The 22379-nt window shown below is 39.5% G+C and overlaps 1 protein-coding gene and 1 pseudogene across 3 annotated transcripts in view; both read right to left on the bottom strand.

Annotated features, from left to right (window-relative positions):
* The window catches only part of MYOM1 (myomesin 1), a 155043-nt gene that overhangs the window by 94443 nt on the left and 38221 nt on the right, over positions 1-22379 (bottom strand). For all 3 annotated transcript variants that reach the window (XM_028480285.2, XM_028480286.2, XM_007126750.4), the window contains 4 exons: positions 17545-17685; positions 12810-13038; positions 11988-12145; positions 1114-1206 (listed from right to left, as the gene is read on the bottom strand). In XM_028480285.2, coding sequence (XP_028336086.1) covers positions 1114-1206; positions 11988-12145; positions 12810-13038; positions 17545-17685 — 621 coding nt within the window. The remainder of the gene's footprint in view (positions 1-1113; positions 1207-11987; positions 12146-12809; positions 13039-17544; positions 17686-22379) is intronic.
* LOC102992748 (BTB/POZ domain-containing protein 10-like) lies at positions 1499-3766 on the bottom strand (annotated as a pseudogene).

Raw genomic sequence — 22379 nt, 5'->3', positions numbered from 1 at the left:
AGAGAGAAGGGTCTCACACAGAGATGAACAGGCTAAGATTTCAAAGAAGGCTGTTTTGTGTCTTATCACTGCCAGTGTTCCTGTTCTTCATTGTTCCTCTGGGTTTAGTTTCATTTGTAAAATCTTAGTTCTTGTTGAAATCTACAGACATCAATAGAACCCCAGGAGGGTCAATACAGTTGCCTTTCCCATAGCTATTTAATTATAAAGCAACCACATAGCTCACTGCCGCCTCGGTAGAATCTCCAACTGGCAGAATGGATGCAACTTTAGGAAGGGGTCAATGCTTGGCGAAAGCCCCAGGGTCCCAGGGTTCTTTCTGCTTGAAGCCCAGCATCACCTGTATCAACTGCTCTGACCTGAGAAGGCTATGAATCTCTTGAGATCAGAATGACGTAAATTTTACTTTGACATCTCAGCATGTCATGGTTTTATTTGAACCGAAAATGCTGGGAGCTTGTTTAACTTTTTCATCCACATAACTAGGCTTGGATTTCAAAACCGCATTAGGAGACATGATAAAACTTTGAAAACTTGGAAATTTTGATGTGGATTCTGCTTTCAAATTTTGCTTTAAAAACATCCCAATGTCAGGCTCTGCGTCCATCTACAGGCTGACAGGGTGGGCACATAGTTTCCCACAGTTCCTGGTGAGCTGAAGGAAAGAACAATTTCTCTAAGTCCAGCTTACTTTCAGTGTCACCCACCCCAAACTTCATCGGCCTTTACTGATTAAAGGCAAAAGTGTATAGTGATGGCGTAGATTTGGAACTCTGAAAGGATAACTGAATATAAATGCCTATTTATGTAACCTATTTTCTTACTAATGTCTAAAAAAACCTCTCCAGTATATAAAAGGATAAATAGATAGAAATGAATTTTTCCTCATCGTCTTTGACTAAATTCAAGTAAGATCACTTTGGGAGGTAACGTGGGCTTGGTAAGAGTGTCATGCTTATCGTTCTTAGGGGTGCTCCAAGTAGCAACGTATGGGACTGCCCCCCATCCTGATCACGCTGCATTGGGAGGAAAAGGGGACAGTCGTTAACTGGAGCGCAAATTGCCACCCTAAGCAATTGCTGGGCAACACACACAGACCCTGATGTCTCTTACGCGTTTATCTCCAGAGTGTGCATTCCATATCGGCTTTCGATAATATACTTTCCAGGGTTTGCATGGACGTTTATTGGCACCTGGTTTTTATACCTGTGAGACAATGGAAACAAGGTGAAGTAAGTTGAGGTGTAAATAGATTCATGATTAAAAGCAACACACACACAACTGTTGTTCTTGAAGGAACACCTGTAAACACAGCACTGAGGTCGGTAGCGGGGTCTGTTCAATAAATGCAAATAAAAGGCATTATAAATATTATAAAACTTTTTTTTAACATTAAAACAATGGAATTTTATTTTGATGAAAAACGAGTTTACAATCATTTAGTAAATGAAGAGCAAACACTTCATTTTCCTCTCCCATAACTCGAAAAGAATCATTAGTAAATAAATATCTGTGAACAGATTAAGGGTAAGGCAGACTGGATAATAAACCACCTGAAGTTCACACTCCCTGAATGTGACTCACTTGAAAAGGATGAAAACAGCACTGGAGATAACTGATAAGATATGGCCATTGAATCTCATCCTAATCATTCAAATAAGCCCAGTGATACTCATTTTTTGCTCATCATGGGCAGCAGACTATACACATTTTACTGAAGGAATACTTTGACAGAAGCACTTATTTAGATTATATTGTGCATCACAATTATTAAAATGGCTTGAACAGTTCCACTTAACCACCATATATAAAGTGCAACTATATAATATATTCTACATTTTATCTGGGGTGTGATGAATATCAATCTAGACTGAAAGTACCCCAGCTGCCAATTTCTGCCACTTCTGAACAGATCTAGATGTGTGAAAAAGGACTGTTCCCCCATACAAAGAACCAATTTCACAAACCTACTGGTAAACCAATACATTTATATAACTGGAACCTCAAGATGCTAGAGTTGTACTCATTTAAAGAACCATTCAGCTACCTTTGATCTTTAAAAAAGTCTACACTGCAGTATCCTAAACACTGTTCTGTGCATCTCACAATGAAGAGAGTGGCCTTGTAGTGCAGGATGAGGAGAGTGCAGCGTCATTGTGAAGAGTAGCACACTATGGTTTCAAGGAACATCACCATCACAGCATCGGATTCTGTGCGTCAGGATCGAGGTCATTGTTGCTAGAAGGGGGATGGATAGGGAGAATATCCAGCTCATCCACTTGAGGAGTTGGGTGCATGACTACCAGCTGGTCCTGGGAAATGTCAGCTGCAGCTGCTGCAAGGTTGATGATAGATTTATTCTTTACACACTGAAAATCTACACACCGGCTCTTTCCTTCTTCTTTCTCCCAAGACATTCGAATATAGGGTCTTTGGACATCATTGTAAATCACTTCTGGGCGGCCCCCAGGCCTTTTCTTTTACTTTTTTCTTTGTAGGTTGGATAACCTTTTATTCCCAATCTAATCTTCTTAAGACCCCTCTCCGTCAAAACTGATTTGGCTACAACTCTGTTTTCAATGTACTTGAAAAATCTATATAATTCTGTGCTATAAATAATTTGTGAATATTATTCTCCCATCTGTGGTGGATACTCTTCATCCCAATCTACCACATCATTGTCTGTAAGCACCACTATGTGGCATTCACGTTCCCCACTCTGGGCACTAGCTACCATGAGAGGCAGAATCATTTCTTCCAGGTAAAATTCGAACTGTCTACGGACATCATCATTTGATAACTCATGCATTAGGGCACTGAGATCTCTACATTTAATAGTACTATATTCAAAAGAGATACGAAGAGAGTCGCATGGTTCTCTCAGTTCAGGAATAGATATGCCATCGGACAATGGATTATTCCTGTTTTATAGTAATCCAGAATAGCTTGAAACACAGTAGAGCCAATCCCCTCTGCCACCTCATACTTTCCCTTCTTGTTGGGACATGTAGTTATGTTCTCTGCCAGATCCAAACATCCTGCCCAACACTGTAAATGGCTGAGCAGTAAAAATGGATGGGTCTACAACAAATTTAGTGTTATCCACTATTAGTGTCACTCGTTCTGACGTTCTTACATTCGACCTCCTTCTTTTGCACTTTCATACATAAACACCATTTCCCCAGATGTCTTACAGCTACCATCTGAACTTGACTATTGTTTCTGCTGCTGTTCCCAGCACTGCTACTGGAACCATTTGGAGATGCTTTTTGAGGATGAGGACTGCTTGGACGGGAGGAAATGTGATCTTTCTCATGTTCAACATAGTGCTGTCGTGTTGGAGAAGTAACATTTCTAATACAAGGAGTGAGCTGAGATTCTGTTCTTTCGTGAGATGAATCTCGTGATCTGTCACTTGACCTTCGTCTATCTCTTGATCTCTCGTTGAGAGAGATCAAGTCACCATGTAGACTCATTTTGGTGTGGTCAACAACATGTGAGGGAGTAGTTGAATGTTTATAAAGTTTACGATGTCTACTATTCAATTTCCGATCCCATTTCTCTGGATCACTGGAGTTACCGTCATAAGGATAAGGCCATCCTGCCATCCCACTTCAAGCTTCCTCACACTGCTGCTCTGAAAGCACACATGTAGCACCCATAACCTGTAGTCTCCCTTGAGTGTCCAGGCACAGGCGAGGGCTGGTGACACCTCCGCTTCCTCCCCAACTGGATCCCTCTGGAGGTGTCTGTGGCAGCGGATGCTCTGGCGGCTGCGGCTACAATTATGTTCAAGAAGTTGGCCATTCACAGCAATGTGGTTGAGTCTTGCATGTGTAGTGTTGAGTGAAAAGAGCCAGGCACAAAAGAGTATAACGATTGCTTTTATGTAAAGTACAAAACCAGAAAAGACTAATTAATGCTGCTAGAAGTCAGGAGAGTGATTCCCCCAGAGCCGGACAGGGGGAATTAAGGAGGCATCCTGGGTGCTGAAATTGTTTGGTTTCTTGATTTAGGTGCTGGTTACTTGGGTGTATGCAGCCTACAAAAATTCATCAGAGTTCTACATTTATATGTGATACGCACTTTTTAATGTGTATATGATGCTTCAATAGAAGATCTAAAAAAAAAGAAAAGAAAAACTTGCCTATTGTTGACACAACAGAGAGGAAGGCTTTGAGTGGGTTTTTTTGTTGGCTGTCTGTGTAGGATGAAAGCAAAATATTCTTCCCACTAACATTCTTGCATGTTGTTCAAAACCTTGTCATTGCATTGAAAGCTCATTATATTTGTTTTACTCTTTTGTGAGCAAGCATAGCTCTCATCTTGGAAGAACTTAAAATATCAATCATGAAAGAAAACTACTGACAAATAGGAGATGAAAGATTCCCTTTTTCTGACTGGCCATCCTTGGTGAAGCCTCTCAGCCTTGAGAGGCTGGGGCTCCATGGAGGGGGCCCCCCGAGACACTGTCTCCTGAGCCTGCAAGGGGCACCTTCTTCACCACGTCCTCAGGTTCTCAGTAGCCAGTGGCTATGGTGCTGGACCAGGCTTTTCTGCTTAAGCCATTTTCTGTCCCAAAGAGGAGCTGGACTTCATTTGATTCCCTTTCAGACACCCCACTTCACTTGCGCAGACATCGCAAATAACGCTAATAACCATAACGGACACAGAGTGTTTACTGTGAGCCAGGCAAGTGCTTTAAATGCAATCCTCACAACAACCACACAAGATGGTACTACTTTTAACATAGTAAAGTAGTACCATTTTCCAGATGAAGAAACCCAGGCATGGAGAGGTTAAGTGTCTTGCCCCAGCTCTCACGGCTAGAACAGCAGAGCTGGGATTTGAACCCAGGCAGTCTGGCTCCTGACTACATGGGATGCTTCCACTTTCCAACTGTTCTCTATTTAGCTGCATTTTATTTCTTCAGATTTCTGGACATGGTTATAAGGAGGTTTGGGAGCAGGGAAAGTGGTGGAAAGGGAGAGAAAGAAAGGAAATAATCTTCAGCCAGTCCCTACCTCTCCCCAGCTTGTACACTCATACACACACGCACACACACACACACACACATGCACCCTATGTCCCTAAAATGCATCATTTTTTATACTTTAAAAAATGTACCATTCTCCTTCTCCACCTGGCAAAATCCCAACTCGTCCTTCAAGGCTCTGATCAAATGTCACTTCTTCAATAATTTCTCCCTTGAAATCCCATACAATATCATTCCTGCCTGTCCGCATTGGTGTTACTTGGTTCAAATGGAAATATATAACATTTATCAAATTATGGTTGGACAAGTGTCACTTCTACTAAGATATGCGTGCATTGAAGCTGGGGATTGTGTCTGATCCGTACTTACTTCTATTGCCACTCTCAAGGAAGTAGGCATCACAGGCAAATATTAGGCACTCAGTGTTTGCTAAACTGGATTGAACAGAGTTATTGGGTAACACCATAGATTTAACTGTGCTTCCTGATTTGGGGCCGAAGGAACGGAGTTCTGACAAATCCATCCTTCACGATATGGATAATTTAAAATAAGTGCATGTGAAGAAGGTGTGTTGAGGCTCTTTGTGTCCCGGTTCCCTAGGATGTGAAACGGGAGGGTGGACTGGCTTAGGAATCGCAGCTGCGTAGCAGGTGTAGGGGCACAGCCTTCTGCTCCACCCTTGGGAGCCATCCCTAGCTGTTTCTGACAGCCCAGAAGCAGCCTCAGTTAGCTGTCTCCCCACAGGGCTCCAGGCAGACAGGACTGTTTGATCAGAGATGGCGTGTAAAAAGAAATCTGCGGCCGCTCCTATCTGGAACATTACTTGCTTTGATGAATGTCAGGGTAGAACATGTTAATCAGCATGTTCTCCTAATTGAATTGGTTTAGGTCATTTCACACTTGACTCAGAAGCTCCCTCTTGCTCATTTTTCTCCTTTGCTGTGGTGTTTTCAGTATTTCCTTCTAATATAAGAAGAGAAATATGACACCCAATTCTGTGTGGCAGGTGCTACTTGACCAAACAACTGAGTGACACTCGATTTGGCTTCTGATCAAAAACGTTGTTCATATTTCTATAAACTTTGAATTAAAACAGCATTTGCAGCTCCCAGGGTTTCTTCACCTTCCTTGTCCTTCTGTCCTATCCGACTTAGCACCTCAATGCCTTCCCCCCCATCCCCCGACCCCCAGCTAAACAGCCATGGCTTCTCTGTCTCTGTCTCTGTCTCTGTCTCTGTCTCTCTCTCTCTCACACACACACACACACACACACACACACACACTTTGAGGAGCTTCCATTCTCTCCACTGGAACTCCAATGTCAGTGTAAGAAGCATCTGTTTTAAAGCTGCAGACATGGATTAAGTGAGGAAGTGATTCAATTCTATTCTCCAAGGAATTCACCCAGCGAGGCGCTCGGGTTCAGAGTCATTTGCGATTGGCTGTCTTCACCATCAAGTCAGGGGAGAAAAGTAGGATTTGAGGCCTGCTCTGTATATGCTTCACAGTTTGTTACTTCTGGAAAATGAAATTCCAAACTGGTCAGTCATTGGCTAATTTTGGAGAGTTATCTACACCCTGGGGTTATTTGTCAGAGGGTTTCTGAAATTCCTGTGAACATTTAGATGTACACCATTTTCCTTATCATTTTCATGTAGAGTCTATGAACTAGTTAATGAGCTTCTGTTACAAGTATTTCTAGAATAATACTCTTCATGTATGTGTGTAAAATACACACTTAATTCCTCCAAACAAATGTCTGTTTGGATATTGGGCTGACTTTGATAAGAAGGGATTACAGTGAAAGCTCTTTGGCAGTGTAAAGCATGGTCAAACAAAAGGGCTTCACTCTAACTTTTCTCTATCAGCAAATAACGCCTGCCAAAATGATCTTTTCATGTTGAATACACCTACAAGTGTGGTTGCTACTTAGAATGCAACCTTACTGTTTTGAATAAATAGCTGTTACTTTAAAAACCAATTAGCTGAGAGAGAGCTATTCCATTAGCATAAAATTTGGACTTAAATAAATAAGAAAAATTTAAAATACAATCCCAAACCCTTATATCTGGGAAGAAATTATAAATTATTATTATTATTATTATTATTATTTTTAGATGTTGGGGGTAGGAGTTTATTTATTTATTCATTTATTTTTGCTGTGTTGGGTCTTCGTTTCTATGCGAGGGCTTTCTCTAGTTGTGGCAAGCGGGGGCCACTCCTCATCGCGGTGCGTGGGCCTCTCACTATCACGGCCTCTCTTGTTGCAGAGCACAGGCTCCAGACGCTCAGGCTCAGTAGTTGTGGCGCACGGGCCTAGTTGCTCCGCGGCGTGTGGGATCCTCCCAGACCAGGGCTCGAACCCGTGTCCCCTGCATTAGTAGGCAGATTCTCAACCACTGTGCCACCAGGGAAGCCCAAATAATTTTTAGCTATTTTAAATGCAGGCTGTTTTCCTAAGATAATATGGTAGTAATTGCTAAATTTGAATACATTGTGAATAACTCTAATCTTGTAAACAAATTCAATACATGATTCTATCATGGAATTTATGAATTCACATAATTTTCAAAAATAGATTAAGGCTTTTCCAAATCTCTGGGCTCTTCCTAAGATACATTTCTCGTACTATTTATTCCCAGGTTTTGAACTCTTATCATGCCTAAAGACAAATATCTTTGTCTATTTGACAATGACTTCAGGGATAATGTGAAGAATTTCAAATATGTATTTTTAAGTGTCTTGCATGAGGATCTAGCCCAGTAACCGCATACACATCTGAAAACGTGGGTATTGAGTGAGCATTAGACTAATACTAATCCTCACTAACACTAACACATTGCTCCAGGGAGTTTGTGTGAGTCTCCCTGCAGATTACAATCCAGGCTTCCATTGAAAAAATTGATTTAGACTTTGGGCTCGAAATGCAATTAAATCTGGCTCTTTTTTAAAAAAAAGAAGTGTAAAATTAATGCAATTCTCTCCTTCTCTTAAAGAGAACTTTTCTCCCTCATTTCACATAGTTTTTACAATTTGACTGGGCAATACAGGCATATGGTTCAAGGACCAGAAAATATCAGGGCGCCTGGGAAACATTCTCCTTCCTCAAACCTGTCTGTCTTCTGCCCAGCTCCTCCCCACAGCTGACTGTTCTCCTTGGATTCTTACATAGCCTTCCAGAGCTTCCTTATGCAAGTAATATGGATACAAACATAAATGTTTTTCCTCCCCTTTTAAACCAATATATAGCCTATTAAACAAGTTATTATATAAATATAGCCTATTAAGTAAAACAGCTTTGGTTTTTCACCACATATAGATTTCCCCTTCTCTGTGGACAAGCCCTCCTTCGGGATGGCCTGCTTCACTGTGGTGGTGCAGCAGCGTCATCTACAACTAACTTTTCTACTGGATGCAAAGCCCACAGGCTTCCTTCTGCTAGGAAAGTGAGCTGGAAATAGGGCAGTGCTGCTCAGCGTCTCCACACCTGGCCCTGATGAATGATGGGTGCGCCTGTCAGTGAGCACTCCCCGTGTACCCTCTAGATTCCATCCAGACGGATTTAGTCAGTACGCGGGGTTGGCCAAAGAGCAGCTGCTGTGTGTTGATATCATTTGTTAGACCTCAGAGGCTTCCATGACCTGAGGGTGCCCAGTGGAAACTTGGATCTGAGCCCTCTTTGGAAAGGAGTCTGAGCGAGCCAGGCCTCAGGCACACATGCCTTTGAAAGCTAAAGGCTTCAAGCGGAGGCATCACAACTGCCCGCAGCAGCATCACACACTTATTTCTGTACTTTCCCTTCTTCTATTCAGTAAGGTCATTCTCAATTATTTCTTTCATACTTATACTCAGTGTCAGGCCCAGGAAGCTGAAGCTGGGTACCAAAGAGGCATAAATGCCAGCAAATTAGTCACCACCAACCGTGGTTCTTGCTAGGTCGTGGATTCCCTGCTCATTGAGGGGAAGGATGCTCACTGAAGATTGCATACTCTGGACCAGCAGCTTGCAAAGTAAATTAGAGCTGCATTTCATGATTATTTTTAAAAAGGCAACATACCCAGCAAGCTATAATCAATCCTACATGGAAGTTTACTCTCAGAGGTGGATTTACCTTGAAACCAGTGAAGCTCAAGTTTCAGGGTCTCTCATCAGCATGGGTCCCCATAAGTCTCTGTGCCTAATGTATATGACTTAACTTTATATTCTTTTTTGTAAAAGTGCCCCTCAAATTGTATAACTCTTATGCCCCACAAAACCTGGATCTGACCTTATTTATCGCCACAGCCAACTTTCAGTTATCTGCTAGCTGATTGTCCAAATTTCAGCTTTATCCAGGGGCAAATCTTGCTTGCTGAATAAGGTAAACTATTTTCTTAGTGGTCCACTGCTTCTTTTGTTTTCATATTTACTTCTCACTTGACTTGCAAGGCAACAGGACTTTCTGTGAAATGGTCTGATCCATCCCTACTGGGAGAATTCTTGATACAGAATGGATTTGACTTCTCCAAGCACAAAAGGGGGTGTGGGAACTAGAGAAGGTTTGTTCCAGTCAACGAACAGCCTCCCAAACAGCCTCCCAATCGTTCCTGAGACAAATGTTGTCTCTGTGCCTTTGTTTTTGATTCAAATGATCCCCTAGGCCATAAAATTCATACGTTAAGGAAATAAATACTTCAAAGCTAAATGTGAAAGATTTGAGGGATCAATCATACTTCTTCTCATCCCCATTAGTGAAGATAACTAAAAACTGACAGTATGGGCTTCCCTGGTGGCACAGTGGTTGAGAATCTGCCTGCCAATGAAGGGGACACGGGTTCGAGCCCTGGTCCGGGAAGATCCCACATGCCACGGAGCAACTAAGCCCGTGCGCCACAACTACTGAGCCTGCACTCTACAGCCCGTGAACCACAACTACTGAGAGCGTGTGCCACAACTACTGAAGCCCACGTGCCTAGAACCCGAGCCCCGCAACAAGAGAAGCCGCTGCAATGAGAAGGCCGCGCACTGCAATGAAGAGCAGCCCCTGCTCGCCACCGCTAGAGAAAAGCCCGCATGCAGCAACGAAGACCCAACGCAGCCAAAAAAAAAACTGACAGTATTTCTATTTTTCAATTTGACTGGAATTTTACGGGTTGACAATTTAGTCATCTCATATTTTTTCTGTGGCGTTTTAATCTTTTTTGTTTTTATTTTTATTTTTTTTAACATCAACATATTTACTCATTTGCTTATTTTTGTTTGTTTTTAAATCACTCCTTTTTCAGCCCACAAAGCACTATGTAAGGAGTTTAATCTCTAACAGAATTTGAGCTCTGCCTTTGTAGAACCCCATTACTCTGGCTTAGTAACACCATCAGTGGTACATGGCATGTTTGTATTCTAGTTGCTGTGTATTTAACGGAATAAATAAATGCTTAAGAAATTAATATTTACCTCCTAGAGATTACTTTGTATTCTTTTGAAAATCATCTTTAACTCTGATGTTTAAAAATCAGGAAAACAGAGATAGGGCACTGTGTAATAAATATATCTACTTAAGGACTCCAATTATTCATTTATTGGTAGTACATTTTAATTCATGAAAGATGAGAATTTTTTTACTCATCAAGTAATATTTCTTTTTTTTTAAAACATCTTTACTGGAGTATAATTGCTTTACAATGGTGTGTTAGTTTCTGCTTTATAACAAAGTGAAACTCAAGTAATATTTCTTGGAGCTAAAAATTTGTTATTCTTTATGTATTTCTACAGGAAAGTTTGGATTTTTTCTGAGGTGAGAAATAATCCGTTTTTTAAGAGGAAATGTCCCTTTGATAGGCCAATTTGTGCAACTCTATAGGTAGAGAGAAAGGTGGGGCAAAGATGGATTGATTCCTAACTTACTATAGTATACTCTTATACTTTTAAAACTTGGAAATTGATTTTTTAAACTTCATTTTCATTGAAATACGTTCCTACATTTCTCATCTTTGTTTACTATAAATTATTTGCCTTGGAAATATAGAGCTGGCTTTGGTTTCATTCTTTGGTTTTCAAACTCAAGAACCCTGGAAAGAGTTTACATACAAGAAAAACTGTAAGTAAATCCAGTATTACCACAGGTAGATTCATATTACAGGTGAATTTTAAAAAAACACAACTCACCACCTGCTCCTTAAGAATAACCTTAGCTAGCAGTTTATCTTGTCAGCCACCTCCATTACGCTAGCCAGGTGTCCGAAGAACATTAGAAATAACAGAAAAGAGAGGAAGAGACAGGCACTCTTTGGGTGACAGTGCTATTCTGTGAAGTGTTTATACTGTGACATAGGGCATATTTACTGCCACTCCCAAGGATAAGAGAACTGCATGCAAAATACCCCTGTCAGAGAAGAAGACGGAAAACGCCTTTTAAAACTGGCTCACTATCCTCTTCAGACTTCTGCTCTCTGTGGCAGACATTCATGCCGTATGATGGGAGAGTTCTGAGTTTAGGGATCACAAAGCCATTGACAATTGCAATAGGATATATAATGGATGGAAAAAAGAGGAGTTTATTTCTTATGGAACAAAAATTTCTTCAGGCCCCATAGTCGTAACAGCTCCCATACCATCCCCTCTTTTGTTTGGCTTTAGAAAACACATTAAGACCTCAGCTCATGTGAGGAGTAGAGATGGAGCCCTCTGGGTCTTAATTACTTTTAAAAAGGCAGTATTGCTTCTCATCACAAAATGATACCAAATAAATATGCTGACTAAATTTTAACACTTTAAACAAAATAAAGACCCATTTGTATAATAGGATTATAAAGTGTCATAATAAATCGTAATGGATGAAAGACTCTTCTTTCCTTCCATACATGTATTCTTTCTTCACTATTTAAAAAATCTATTCAAATTTGTAGATGCTTTCACTGACTCTTGCATATTCACAATGCCACATGTTTTCACAAGAGGTAAAATTAACTTTGAGTAATCGATTCTATGAGAAATTTTCATAACGATAGCATACCATGTGAGACGAGGTTCTGGCCAGCCGGCTACAGAGCAGTGTAATTTTACATTTTCTTTCTCCCAAACAGTGTGGGAACGAGGTTTAATGACAAATTCAGGAGCATGGAGAAGATTATCTTCATTCAACTTTTTATGATATGCCTCAGTTTCTTCTAACTGAAAAAAAATCAACATATTATGAAATCAAAGTAACATGTGCTACAAAAATGTAATGTAGAAATCAAAATGATCATTTTTTTCATTTGGAGCCTTACTTTTGCATTCATTTCAAACGAATTCCCCTCACCCCTTTTGAAAACAGACACATCACTTAATTTTTAACATTGTAAGCCTGAGCAGCGTATTTTACTTCTCTAAGGTGGATTTCTTAAGGTTCTTCAAGAACTTTAATTTCTATAGAACCTAAAATTTCACAGAATTTAAAACTATTAAGTGTGTCTTTCTTTGACCTATACATTTTGATGTCTTTTTCCTTCTTTTGTTTCTCCACAAGACCACATATTTCTTCATTTGAAGCTAATTAATCTATATTAACACACATATACACAATGTTACATGCATTTCTACTTTTTAAAATTAATATTTATTGGAGTATAGTTGATTTACAATGTTGTGTTAGTTTCAGGTGTACAGCAAAGTGAATCAGTTATACATATACATATATCCACTCTTTTTTAGATTCTATTCCCATATAGGCCATTACAGAGTATTGAGCAGAGTTCCCTGTGCTATACAGTAGGTCCTTACTAGTTATCTACTTTATATATAGTGGTGGCATTTCTACTTTTGTAAGTTATATTAAATTGTCTTTATTTTTTACCGTTTTTTTCAGTGACAGGTGTTCTGCCTTTTCTCGAATTGCAACTTTCCTTGACTTCTCAAAACCTTCCTCCTGGCGAAGCATGGACGTGGACTGTTTGGATACTGTGGACTGCTTGGCTGCCGTGACTCCTTCCTCTCTAGCAAGGAGATTCCTCTGGGCTATGTAAGCAGCAGCTTCTTTAATTCTTTCTTCTTCTGTGTCTGTAATTCCACTGACATGCACTTGGCTAAAATATAATAACAGCAAAATATGGATATTGTGGATGGCAGTGATGAGATAGCCCAATTTTACCAAGTTCAAAGCGCCCGACCTCAGTTGCTGTACACTGTGCCCAAAGAAAACCTGACATAGAAAGATCTGGTAAATAGGAGCTAACTCTTCACACATGGTAGTGATCTTCACCTTAACCAACAATGATAACAACAATAATACTACCTATTCCAGCTGTGGTACCTTGACAAGTGCTTTTTACATACATTGCCTCATTTTTCCCCACAACAACCCTTTGAAGTAGACCGTACCCTCTCTACTTTAGATATATGGCAACAAGATACGGAGAAGTTAGATAACTTGCCCAACGTCATTTCTTTGGTTTCCTTAGTGTGTTTAAATACAATTTAGTCTATAAAAAAAGATTAAGTTACGACTTCCTTCCAGAAAAGATGATAATGTAAAATGACAGACAGTTGTGTGGCTGTGATTCTGATTTTCGACTATGTGATTGATCTGGATTCTATAACTCAGATGATGTAATGCATTGCCCAGAGGTGCTGCACGCAGAAATAAGTTGTAAATTTACGTGAGACCCTTAAGCCTAGTGGGTTTCCTTTCCATGACAATAAAGGTTGTGTGTGTGTATATACATATTTAATATGACAGCCTTACTATGTGCTTACACACAGCCCTGTTGTAAAGAAATGATCAAACTCACAATTGAAGTGTTGATGCTGACAAAAGTGACTTGTTTTTACTCATAATTGATGATGATGATGGCAAGTGAGTGGTTACATCCCAAAGTGTTGTGCCTAATATAGTAGTTTATGATAGAATTTGTGCTGTGATTTAGTAATGTTGTTTAAAATATTTGGATTATTTTAAAACTCCTTCAATACCTTTGTTGTCAGTCCTATTACATGTTTCAGTGAGGAGTATGTTGATTATATTGAAGATTCTCTTGAAATTGGGTCTCCTGAGACCTCTTAAGGCAGAATTGTACATTTATTTTTCTTATAAGAAAAATTACTTCAAACTTCAAGCAAACACTGCCATTGTGTTTACAAGTCCCTGGCACCAGAATCTATATAGTTTGCTGATGAGTAGGACGCAACATTTGCACACGTTTGGAATTTCTCATGGAATATTACTAAAACATCTGGTAGACAAATTAGTCCACCTTGCGTTTGTTTTTGTTTTTTTTTGTGGTATGCGGGCCTCTCACTGCTGTGGCCTCTCCCGTTGCGGAGCACAGGCTCCGGACGTGCAGGCTCAGCGGCCATGGCTCACGGGCCCAGCCGCTCCGCGGCATGTGGGATCCTCCCGGACCGGGGCACGAACCCGCGCCCCCCGCATCAGCAGGCGGACTCCCACTGCGCCACCAGGGAAGCCCCACCTTGCGTTTTACTCAACTTAGTGAGTAAATTTTAATTTCTTTTCCCTTCTCTCTATCTCTCCAAATATTAATAAGTAGTCTCTACCAAGGAAGTTATCTGCTATAATTTAGGGGGAGAAAAAGGAAGATGGAACATTTTTAGCTTAGTGTCCTGAAATAATTACCTCTAACTTTTTTTTTTGAATGAGATAGGAAGTGAATGAATTAATAAGTGAATACAAAACAAACGTCATGAGAATCTACTTGGAATTCTCTATAGAGGCTAATATACAATATAGAGATTTGAAATGAGGCTTGTAATATGATTCAATATGTATAGTAATGGATTATATTCAATGCTAGTCCCGCCCCAAGGTGAGACAACTCTAAGTGAAGTTCACATGCCCTTTAACAGTGGATGTGCTAACATAGCTCTAGAGGGCAGAATGGAGTCATGGTTTCCCTGCCTTTTCCATTTGCAAATAAGGTAAACCTTGGGGAAAAAAACTATAATTATTTCACAGGAAAACTCAAGTACACTTAAAAATATTTTTTTGCCCAGGACAGTAGGCACATATGCCTTTAAGTAAATATAAGTACATGTCAGTGGTAACCCTGCTATAATTTGGGTACAAGAGCAAGAATATGATGCTAACATCAAAAACACACTACTGCAAATTTAAAATAAATTTAAAACCTTTCCAATACCCTATATCTGATGATTTCAATTTAAAACCTGTTGCTGACATAAAGTTAGTTCTACTTATCAGACTATAAGAAGTGGAATTTTCAAGTGCCATCCAGAAGAAACCGTATTCTCCAGAAATATACTACGATTGCATTTCCCAATCCTAGGGGGACTCTCAGCTCATCCACTACCAGCCATGTGACTTTCAGCAAGTCACTGAGCTTAGATTTCCTTGTCCAAAAATTGACATATTAATATCTCTCCAGGGCTGGATGGAGGACTTAGCAAGATAGTTTATATAATGCACCTAGAGTGATTCCCAGCAAACAATAGGTACTCAGCAAATGTTCATTATTTTCCCATCCTCTTAGATTGTTAATACTGTCAATACCATTATGCAGTGTTATTTTCATAGTAACAGAATATAGGAGATGGCTCCATATAAAAAATGAAGGCAAGCTGGAAATAAAACCTAGAAGATAAAATTTTTATTCACATTTTCTTTTATCACAGTTTATTTTGTAAATTATCATTTATTTATTTTTTTAAATATTTATTTAATTTATTTATTTTTGGCTGTGTTGGGTCTTTGTTGCTGTGTGCAGGCTTTCTCTAGTTGCCGTGAGTGGGGGCTACTCTTTGTTGTGGTGCGCAGGCTTCTCACTGCGGTAGCTTCTCTTGTTGCAGAGCACAGGCTCTAGGCACGCGGGCTTCAGTAGTTGCAGCACACGGGCTCAGTAGTTGTGGCTCACAGGCTCTAGAGCACAGGCTCAGTAGTTGTAGCGCAAGGGATTTAGTTGCTCCGCGGCATGTGGGATCTTCCTGGACCAGGGATCGAACCTGTGTCCCCTGCATTGGCAGGAGGATTCTCAACCACTGCACCACCAGGGAAGCCCTAAATTATCATTTCTTGAGACTGGCCTGGAGGGGACAAAACGGTTTGGTGGGGAAAAGGCAGGGAGAAGATGGTGAGAGTGAGCAGCTTCACTTCATGCCCACACAGGTGGAGAGGCATGCCATGTAGGTTAATGCTAAGCTGACATGATTTTTAAATGATTTTTTAAAAAACAGAGTAGGGGGGGCTTCCCTGGTGGCGCAGTGGTTGAGAGTCCGCCTGCCAATGCAGGGGACACGGGTTCGTGCCCCGGTCCGGGAAGATCCCACATGCCGCTGAGCGGCTGGGCCCATGGGCCATGGCCGCTGAGCCTGCGCGTCCGGAGCCTGTGCTCCGCAACGGGAAAGTCCACAACAGTGAGAGGCCCGCGTACCGCAAAAAAAAAAAAAAAAAAAAAAAAAAAAAAAAAAAAACAGAGTGGGAAAAAAACAGAAAATAAAATATTTCACTTCTCTAACCTAGCCATCTCCTAAAAGGAACATGAGTGTCATTAAACCACCTGTGAAGAGGTTGATTCTGGGCAAGCATACTTAACAATATAAGCATGTTTGTCTGGAAAGTTCACTTTAAAACATCAGATATAAAAAAAAGTCAAAGATATAAAATAAAAAGCTAAAAAGAGAATATTGTTTATTCCCTTATGTTCCTAAGTAGGTTCAAAGCAATTATGACATTAGCCTCCAAAACAACTCAGAAAGGAACCATCAGAAAGCAGTGGGAAGAAAAAATGGAGGGAAACAGAAATAGGTCACCCAAAATCGCACCCGCATTATTGCCTAGTGATTTTCCTGAGAGCACTTGCCCGGAGAAGACGACCTCATTCTAAACCATCTTAGCTCTGTGAATAATTCACCATTCAAAGGAAAATAAACAGGGAAGCCTCAGAAAGTTCCTGTTAAACTTTAAGTTGGTGTCTTGGACAAGTCTCCTTTCAAGATTCCTTTGTATATATTATCATGCAAAAAAATGTTTATATTATAAACAGAAATTTGGCATTACACAGACTGGTGATTTAGTGATTATTTTGTTTGAACTTTACCTCAAAATAAATAGTAATCTATTTTACATTTAACAAACATAAGCCAGGCATTCAAGTTATGGTGCAATTCTTTTACTTAGTCTACGTTATCTAAGACTTTTTTTTCTTCATAATGAATAATAATTAAAACCACACTGGCAACCAATCTACCTAAACATATCATCTGATTTTTTTCTTTTAGTTCACCCAATATTTTATAGTTTTAACCTTTCTTTCTACTCTAAACATAGTGACTATATATAGTGTCCAAACACAAGCATCCAATACTCGGCTTCTAATTTCAACTAGTTACATAATTAGAAATAAGTTGCTGATCATCCTCTTTTGTCATATAGCCATCCTATGTGACGGCAAACATTTTTACAATGAACACATCTCCCTCCGTGCATGGTTCTGAGGTTCCACAGACCTTTCTCAACCAGTAAGTGCTCAATAAATGACAGCTGCTATTATTATTACTACTTGACAACATTTACTCTCCACTTTCTAATAATCAGATCCAGGGAGAAAATCTGTACATACCGTCCTGAGAAAATGGGTACCATGTAGTCACTTGGCAGATTTTCTTCCTTCTCTCCAGAAAGAAGGCTTTTCTTGGCTCTCTTTGTTTGGGGGCTCAACTTGGATGAATAATCTTCTAACATCAGACTGGAATCTGTAAGTCTGAAAAGGAAAAACACCCTAATGTTAGTCTATAATTTTAAAAAATGCTTATAAAAGGAAGTTTTAAGTTTGGGGACGTTTCACAGAGTCCTAGACGGCTAATGTTATAATCATCTTTTATCTTTAGAGCTAGTGTGAGAATGACCTCACATAATGCACTCTATCTAGACACAAGAGAAAAATAGGTCTATAGCAATTTTTAAAAATTGCAGTATAACTGCTTTACAATGTTGTGTTAGTTTCTGCCGCACAGTGAAGTGAATCAGCCATATGCATACACACATCCCCTCCCTCTTGGACCTCCCCCCGCCATCCCCCCATCCCACCCAAGTAGGCCATCACAGAGCACTGAGCTGAGCTCCCTGTGCTATACAGCAGGTTCCCACTAGCTAGCTATTTTACACATGGTAGTGCATTTATGTCAAATTTCATGGCTTTTTCCCCCTTAAAATTTCGAGGGCAAGTGGCAGTGCTTTGGTATTAGTTCCAAATACCCTTTGCTGTTAAGTTAATGTTGGAAATTTAGGTGGTCTACATAAACGGTTTGAATACATTGTGTATCCAAATGCTTTCAGGGGATTGATAAAAAAGCAGATTTTCTGTATTGGGAGCCCAGGCAGTTATGATGCAGGGCCTCTAGGTTCAACCTGAGGCCTTTATGTAGTGTAGACAGACTCTGTCTGAAAGGACACTGGGTCCATCAAACAATAGAGTTAATATACTTTCTGTGAACACACAGTGTCGAGTGACTTGGAAAATTACAGGTTTGATAAAGAACCCTTTGCTAGTGCAGTTGCACACAAAAATCCACCCACCCATGCACCCTGGTGCGAGTGTACACTTGGAGGTAGTTATTGTTCTAATAAAACAAAAAATGTGTTAGCAGAGTAGAAAACATGACAGCAGAGATTGCACCTAGAGAAAAGAATTGATGAAATTAAAAGGACAACCTTAATCTATATAGTTCTTGAATGAAATGAAGTACATTTTCTTTCAAATATATAGAATTTGGCATACATTTCAGAAGTTCATGGACTCTCTGAACGATCCATGGGCTCAGGCTAAAAGCCTCTCGTCTACATTGTAATGAAAGATAGTCACAATAGGAAGCCGTATAGGAACTCTCTGTACTATCCTTGTAAGTTTTCTACAGACTTGAACTGATTCTAAAATTAAAAGTTAATATTAAAAAGGTCCCTGGTGTAGAGAAAATTTGAAGAGAAAGTGAAGTATGTGAGTGGTGTGGCATGGAAAAAGCCAGCTGCCCAGTTAAAACAGCAAAACCTTCCAAAGTGTCCAAACCTTGATTGTTTCCCAGTCTTTAAAAAGCATTAGCAAAAGCAAAGAGATTACCTAAATCAAAAGAAGACAGTACATATACAGAGTACAAAATGGATACATAATAATGCAAATAATCCTATCCCCTGCTAAGCAAGTAACACAGACCTGCAGGGCTTCTAGGAAGTACAGGGGGTGCAAAGGTAGCCTGAGAGTATAGGGTGAGCTACTGTCTTTAATTCCTGGAGTGGAGTTGTAGCACAGAAATGGCAAACCTTTTCCTCTCCCACTAACTACCCCCTCCCCCAGGGTGAATATCTAGCTCTTATTCTATGATCAGCATTAACGCCAAAGGTTAGAACCTTGAATTCAAACTTGTGGATTGGTTACCAATTGGAAGGCTTAGTGAAATTTGTTCCTGGCTGGCTGTTCCAGGCAGCAGCAAAATGATTGCATTCTATACCCCTAGCAGGTTACAAAGTACAGGCTGTGCTAATACAGGTCTAAGTTTAAAGTGGTATTTTCCTTCACTCCTTTAATTCCATTACTACACAAAATAAATTTAATTTTTATTAATTAAATTAATTAGTTTAATTAGGAGTCTGTTTCATTTTTTTCATTTTTTTCTATTTATAGAACATTTGCATTTTCTAATTTTTCTCCTGTTTTTCTGTTTTTGCTTGTTTTACTTTTTACTTTCATTCTACTATCTGCAGTCATATTCTCATGAGCTCATACTTTCAATGTTTATTTATATCAAAACAGCTGTGATTTGTCATTCTTTTTCTTGTACTGTCATTCCTTTTTTTCTGTCATTTTCCCTTTAAGATAAACCTTTAAAATGATTCACTTATTACATAGAATGTGCCAGAATGTGATTATTCCATTCTCACAAGTAAATCACAGCAGATGATTTTTAATAGTTAAACTTCATGGTAAAAATTCATGGTACTATCATCAGTTTTCACATAATATTTCATTTGGAACAAAAGGCTTCAAAAAAAGCATTATGATTTTATATATTATATAGTATTATTTAGAAAATAATATATTATATAGTATTATTTAGAAAATCCAAAGTATTTAGAAAATATCAAACACTTGTTATGCTCTCTAAAGTTTCTTCAAGCTTTTGAATCCTAACAAAAAAACAGTGTGTGAAGGATTAGATGTTAAAATACTGTGCCAACAGACTATTTGGTAATGCTAAGTCATTTATCGAAGTTAACAAACAAAACTAAATCAGAGAAACAAAGTTTTAAGGAACTGACTATGCAATAATCAGTGTAACTAATTATTTGAAGGAAAGCCATGTCTATTTTGTCATGACCCAGGAACACTGAAGTCTAACATCTTACTCTATTGAATTTTAAAGTCAAATAATGTTTTTGAGGAGTTCAATAGAATACGTAAAATTTAAATTTCTTTTTTTAAATTTAAATTTCTTTGAAGTTACATCAAAGAGCTAAATAAGGGCTTGCTAATCTCTTGGGCTTTTAGTTGTATCTAAATTTTGAAAATAATACTCTGTCTTATAAGTCAGTTTCTGAGTAGACACTAAACTTGATATGTATGGATCAATGTGGGTCTTTTAACTATTAAAACTATATTTAACGGGACTTCCCTGGTGGTGCAGTGGTTAAGAATCCGCCTGTCAATGCAGGGGACACAGGTTCAATCCCTGGTCCAGGAAGATCCCACATGCCGTAGAGCAACTAAACCCGTGCGCCACAACTACTGAGCCTGTGCTCTAGAGCCGGCACGCCACAACTATTGAGCCCACGTGCTGCAACCGCTGAAGCCCATGCGCTCGGAGCCCGTGATCCACAACAAGAGAAGCCACCGCATTGAGAAGCCCGTGCATTGCAACGAAGAGTAGCCCCCGCTCTCAACAACTAGAGAAAGCTCACATGCGGCAACGAAGACCCAACGCACCCAAAAATAAATAAAAATTTTTTTAAAAACCCTCTAAATTTAATGTTCTTTATGTCTTAAATCTTGAATCTTTCTGAACTTCAATTTATGAAGGCAGGGAAACTAAGCTATAGGTAAGGATTGATTTGCGTGTGCATGGGTGCACCCATGTGTCTGTAACTGTGTCTAGGTACATCTACCTGTACTCTGCTACTAATTGTGGTGTGTCCTCTTAATATGTCTAAAGTTAGCAGAATTTAAAGAAATATCATGGTGTGTATGACATCATCACACCTATGACCAGCAGCAACACAGAGAAGGGATGTAGCCCAGGTACAGAAAGCTCTTTCTGGAAATGTTCCAGGGACTCAGAAATAGACTTGCACCTCCATCAAGTTCAAATACTGAACAACAACAACAACAAAAACAACATAACCTTCTGCTCTTACAACTTCATAATTATTCTTAACAGGAATAGCAAGAACAAAACTACTTATAGAATCACAGAACTGGAAGAGATCTCAGGGATATTTATACCACACTCATTTTATAGATGTGGAAGACCTGGAATATCTTTGTAACTTGCCCAGGTTCATACAGCAAGTTGGTAGGTGAAGTAGGACTAGCATCCACCTAGGTTAGTGTTCTTTCCACTACAGCAGTGGTCTCTAACTTTTGTGACTGCGTCCTCTCAATCCAAAAATATTGAGGGCATGCCACCTGTATATATCTGTTTATTTATAAATTCTACACATATACCGCTGTATAAATATTCTCACTTTATGAAATATTCAATCAACAGAAAAATTTTATGGGCCAAATTTGACTTTTTAAAAAATACAGAAGTGCTCATATTTCTTCCTACACTTCCATGGCTTGCCTTTATGGATTCCCCACTTTGGAAACCACAACACCATGTCACACTGCCCATAATGACTCTGATGTTGATTTGCTATTCCTGAATTTATTCACATCAATTGATTTATTCACATCACAGTCCAATTAAAAATAAAGCATTAAAAAACTCATTAAACTTTACATGAAGTAAAATGCTAGTTCTTTAAAGTTATGTTGTCCTAGTTCCCCAGGATGAATAACTTTATTCACACTTACGTTAAGTAAGTGTGAATAAGTAAGGATCTACTTAATGGCTATATTTCTTTCTAAAAAAATTATGACAACCTATCAGCATGTTTCAGAAAAAATGATCAGTTGTAGAGACCCATTCCTATATGCCTACGGTTATATTGTATTATTGGTTTCTCTCTCTATCTTTCCCATTGCCTATGACTATTCAAGGAGGGGGATGGCCTAAGTTACCTTTGTATACTCAGTACTGTGTGCACTGCCTGAGAGTGTTCAATAAACTTATTGAATGAAGTGAAATCAAGATTCATCCTCCTGGGGCTTCCCTGGTGGCACAGTGGTTGAGAGTCCGCCTGCCGATGCAGGGGACACGGGTTCGTGCCCCGGTCCGGGAAGATCCCACATGCCGCGGAGCG

The sequence above is a fragment of the Physeter macrocephalus genome, chromosome 19, assembly GCF_002837175.3.
Source record: "Physeter macrocephalus isolate SW-GA chromosome 19, ASM283717v5, whole genome shotgun sequence".
NCBI classification, from domain to species: domain Eukaryota; kingdom Metazoa; phylum Chordata; class Mammalia; order Artiodactyla; family Physeteridae; genus Physeter; species Physeter macrocephalus.
This window is presented reverse-complemented; position numbering and strand designations above follow the sequence as displayed.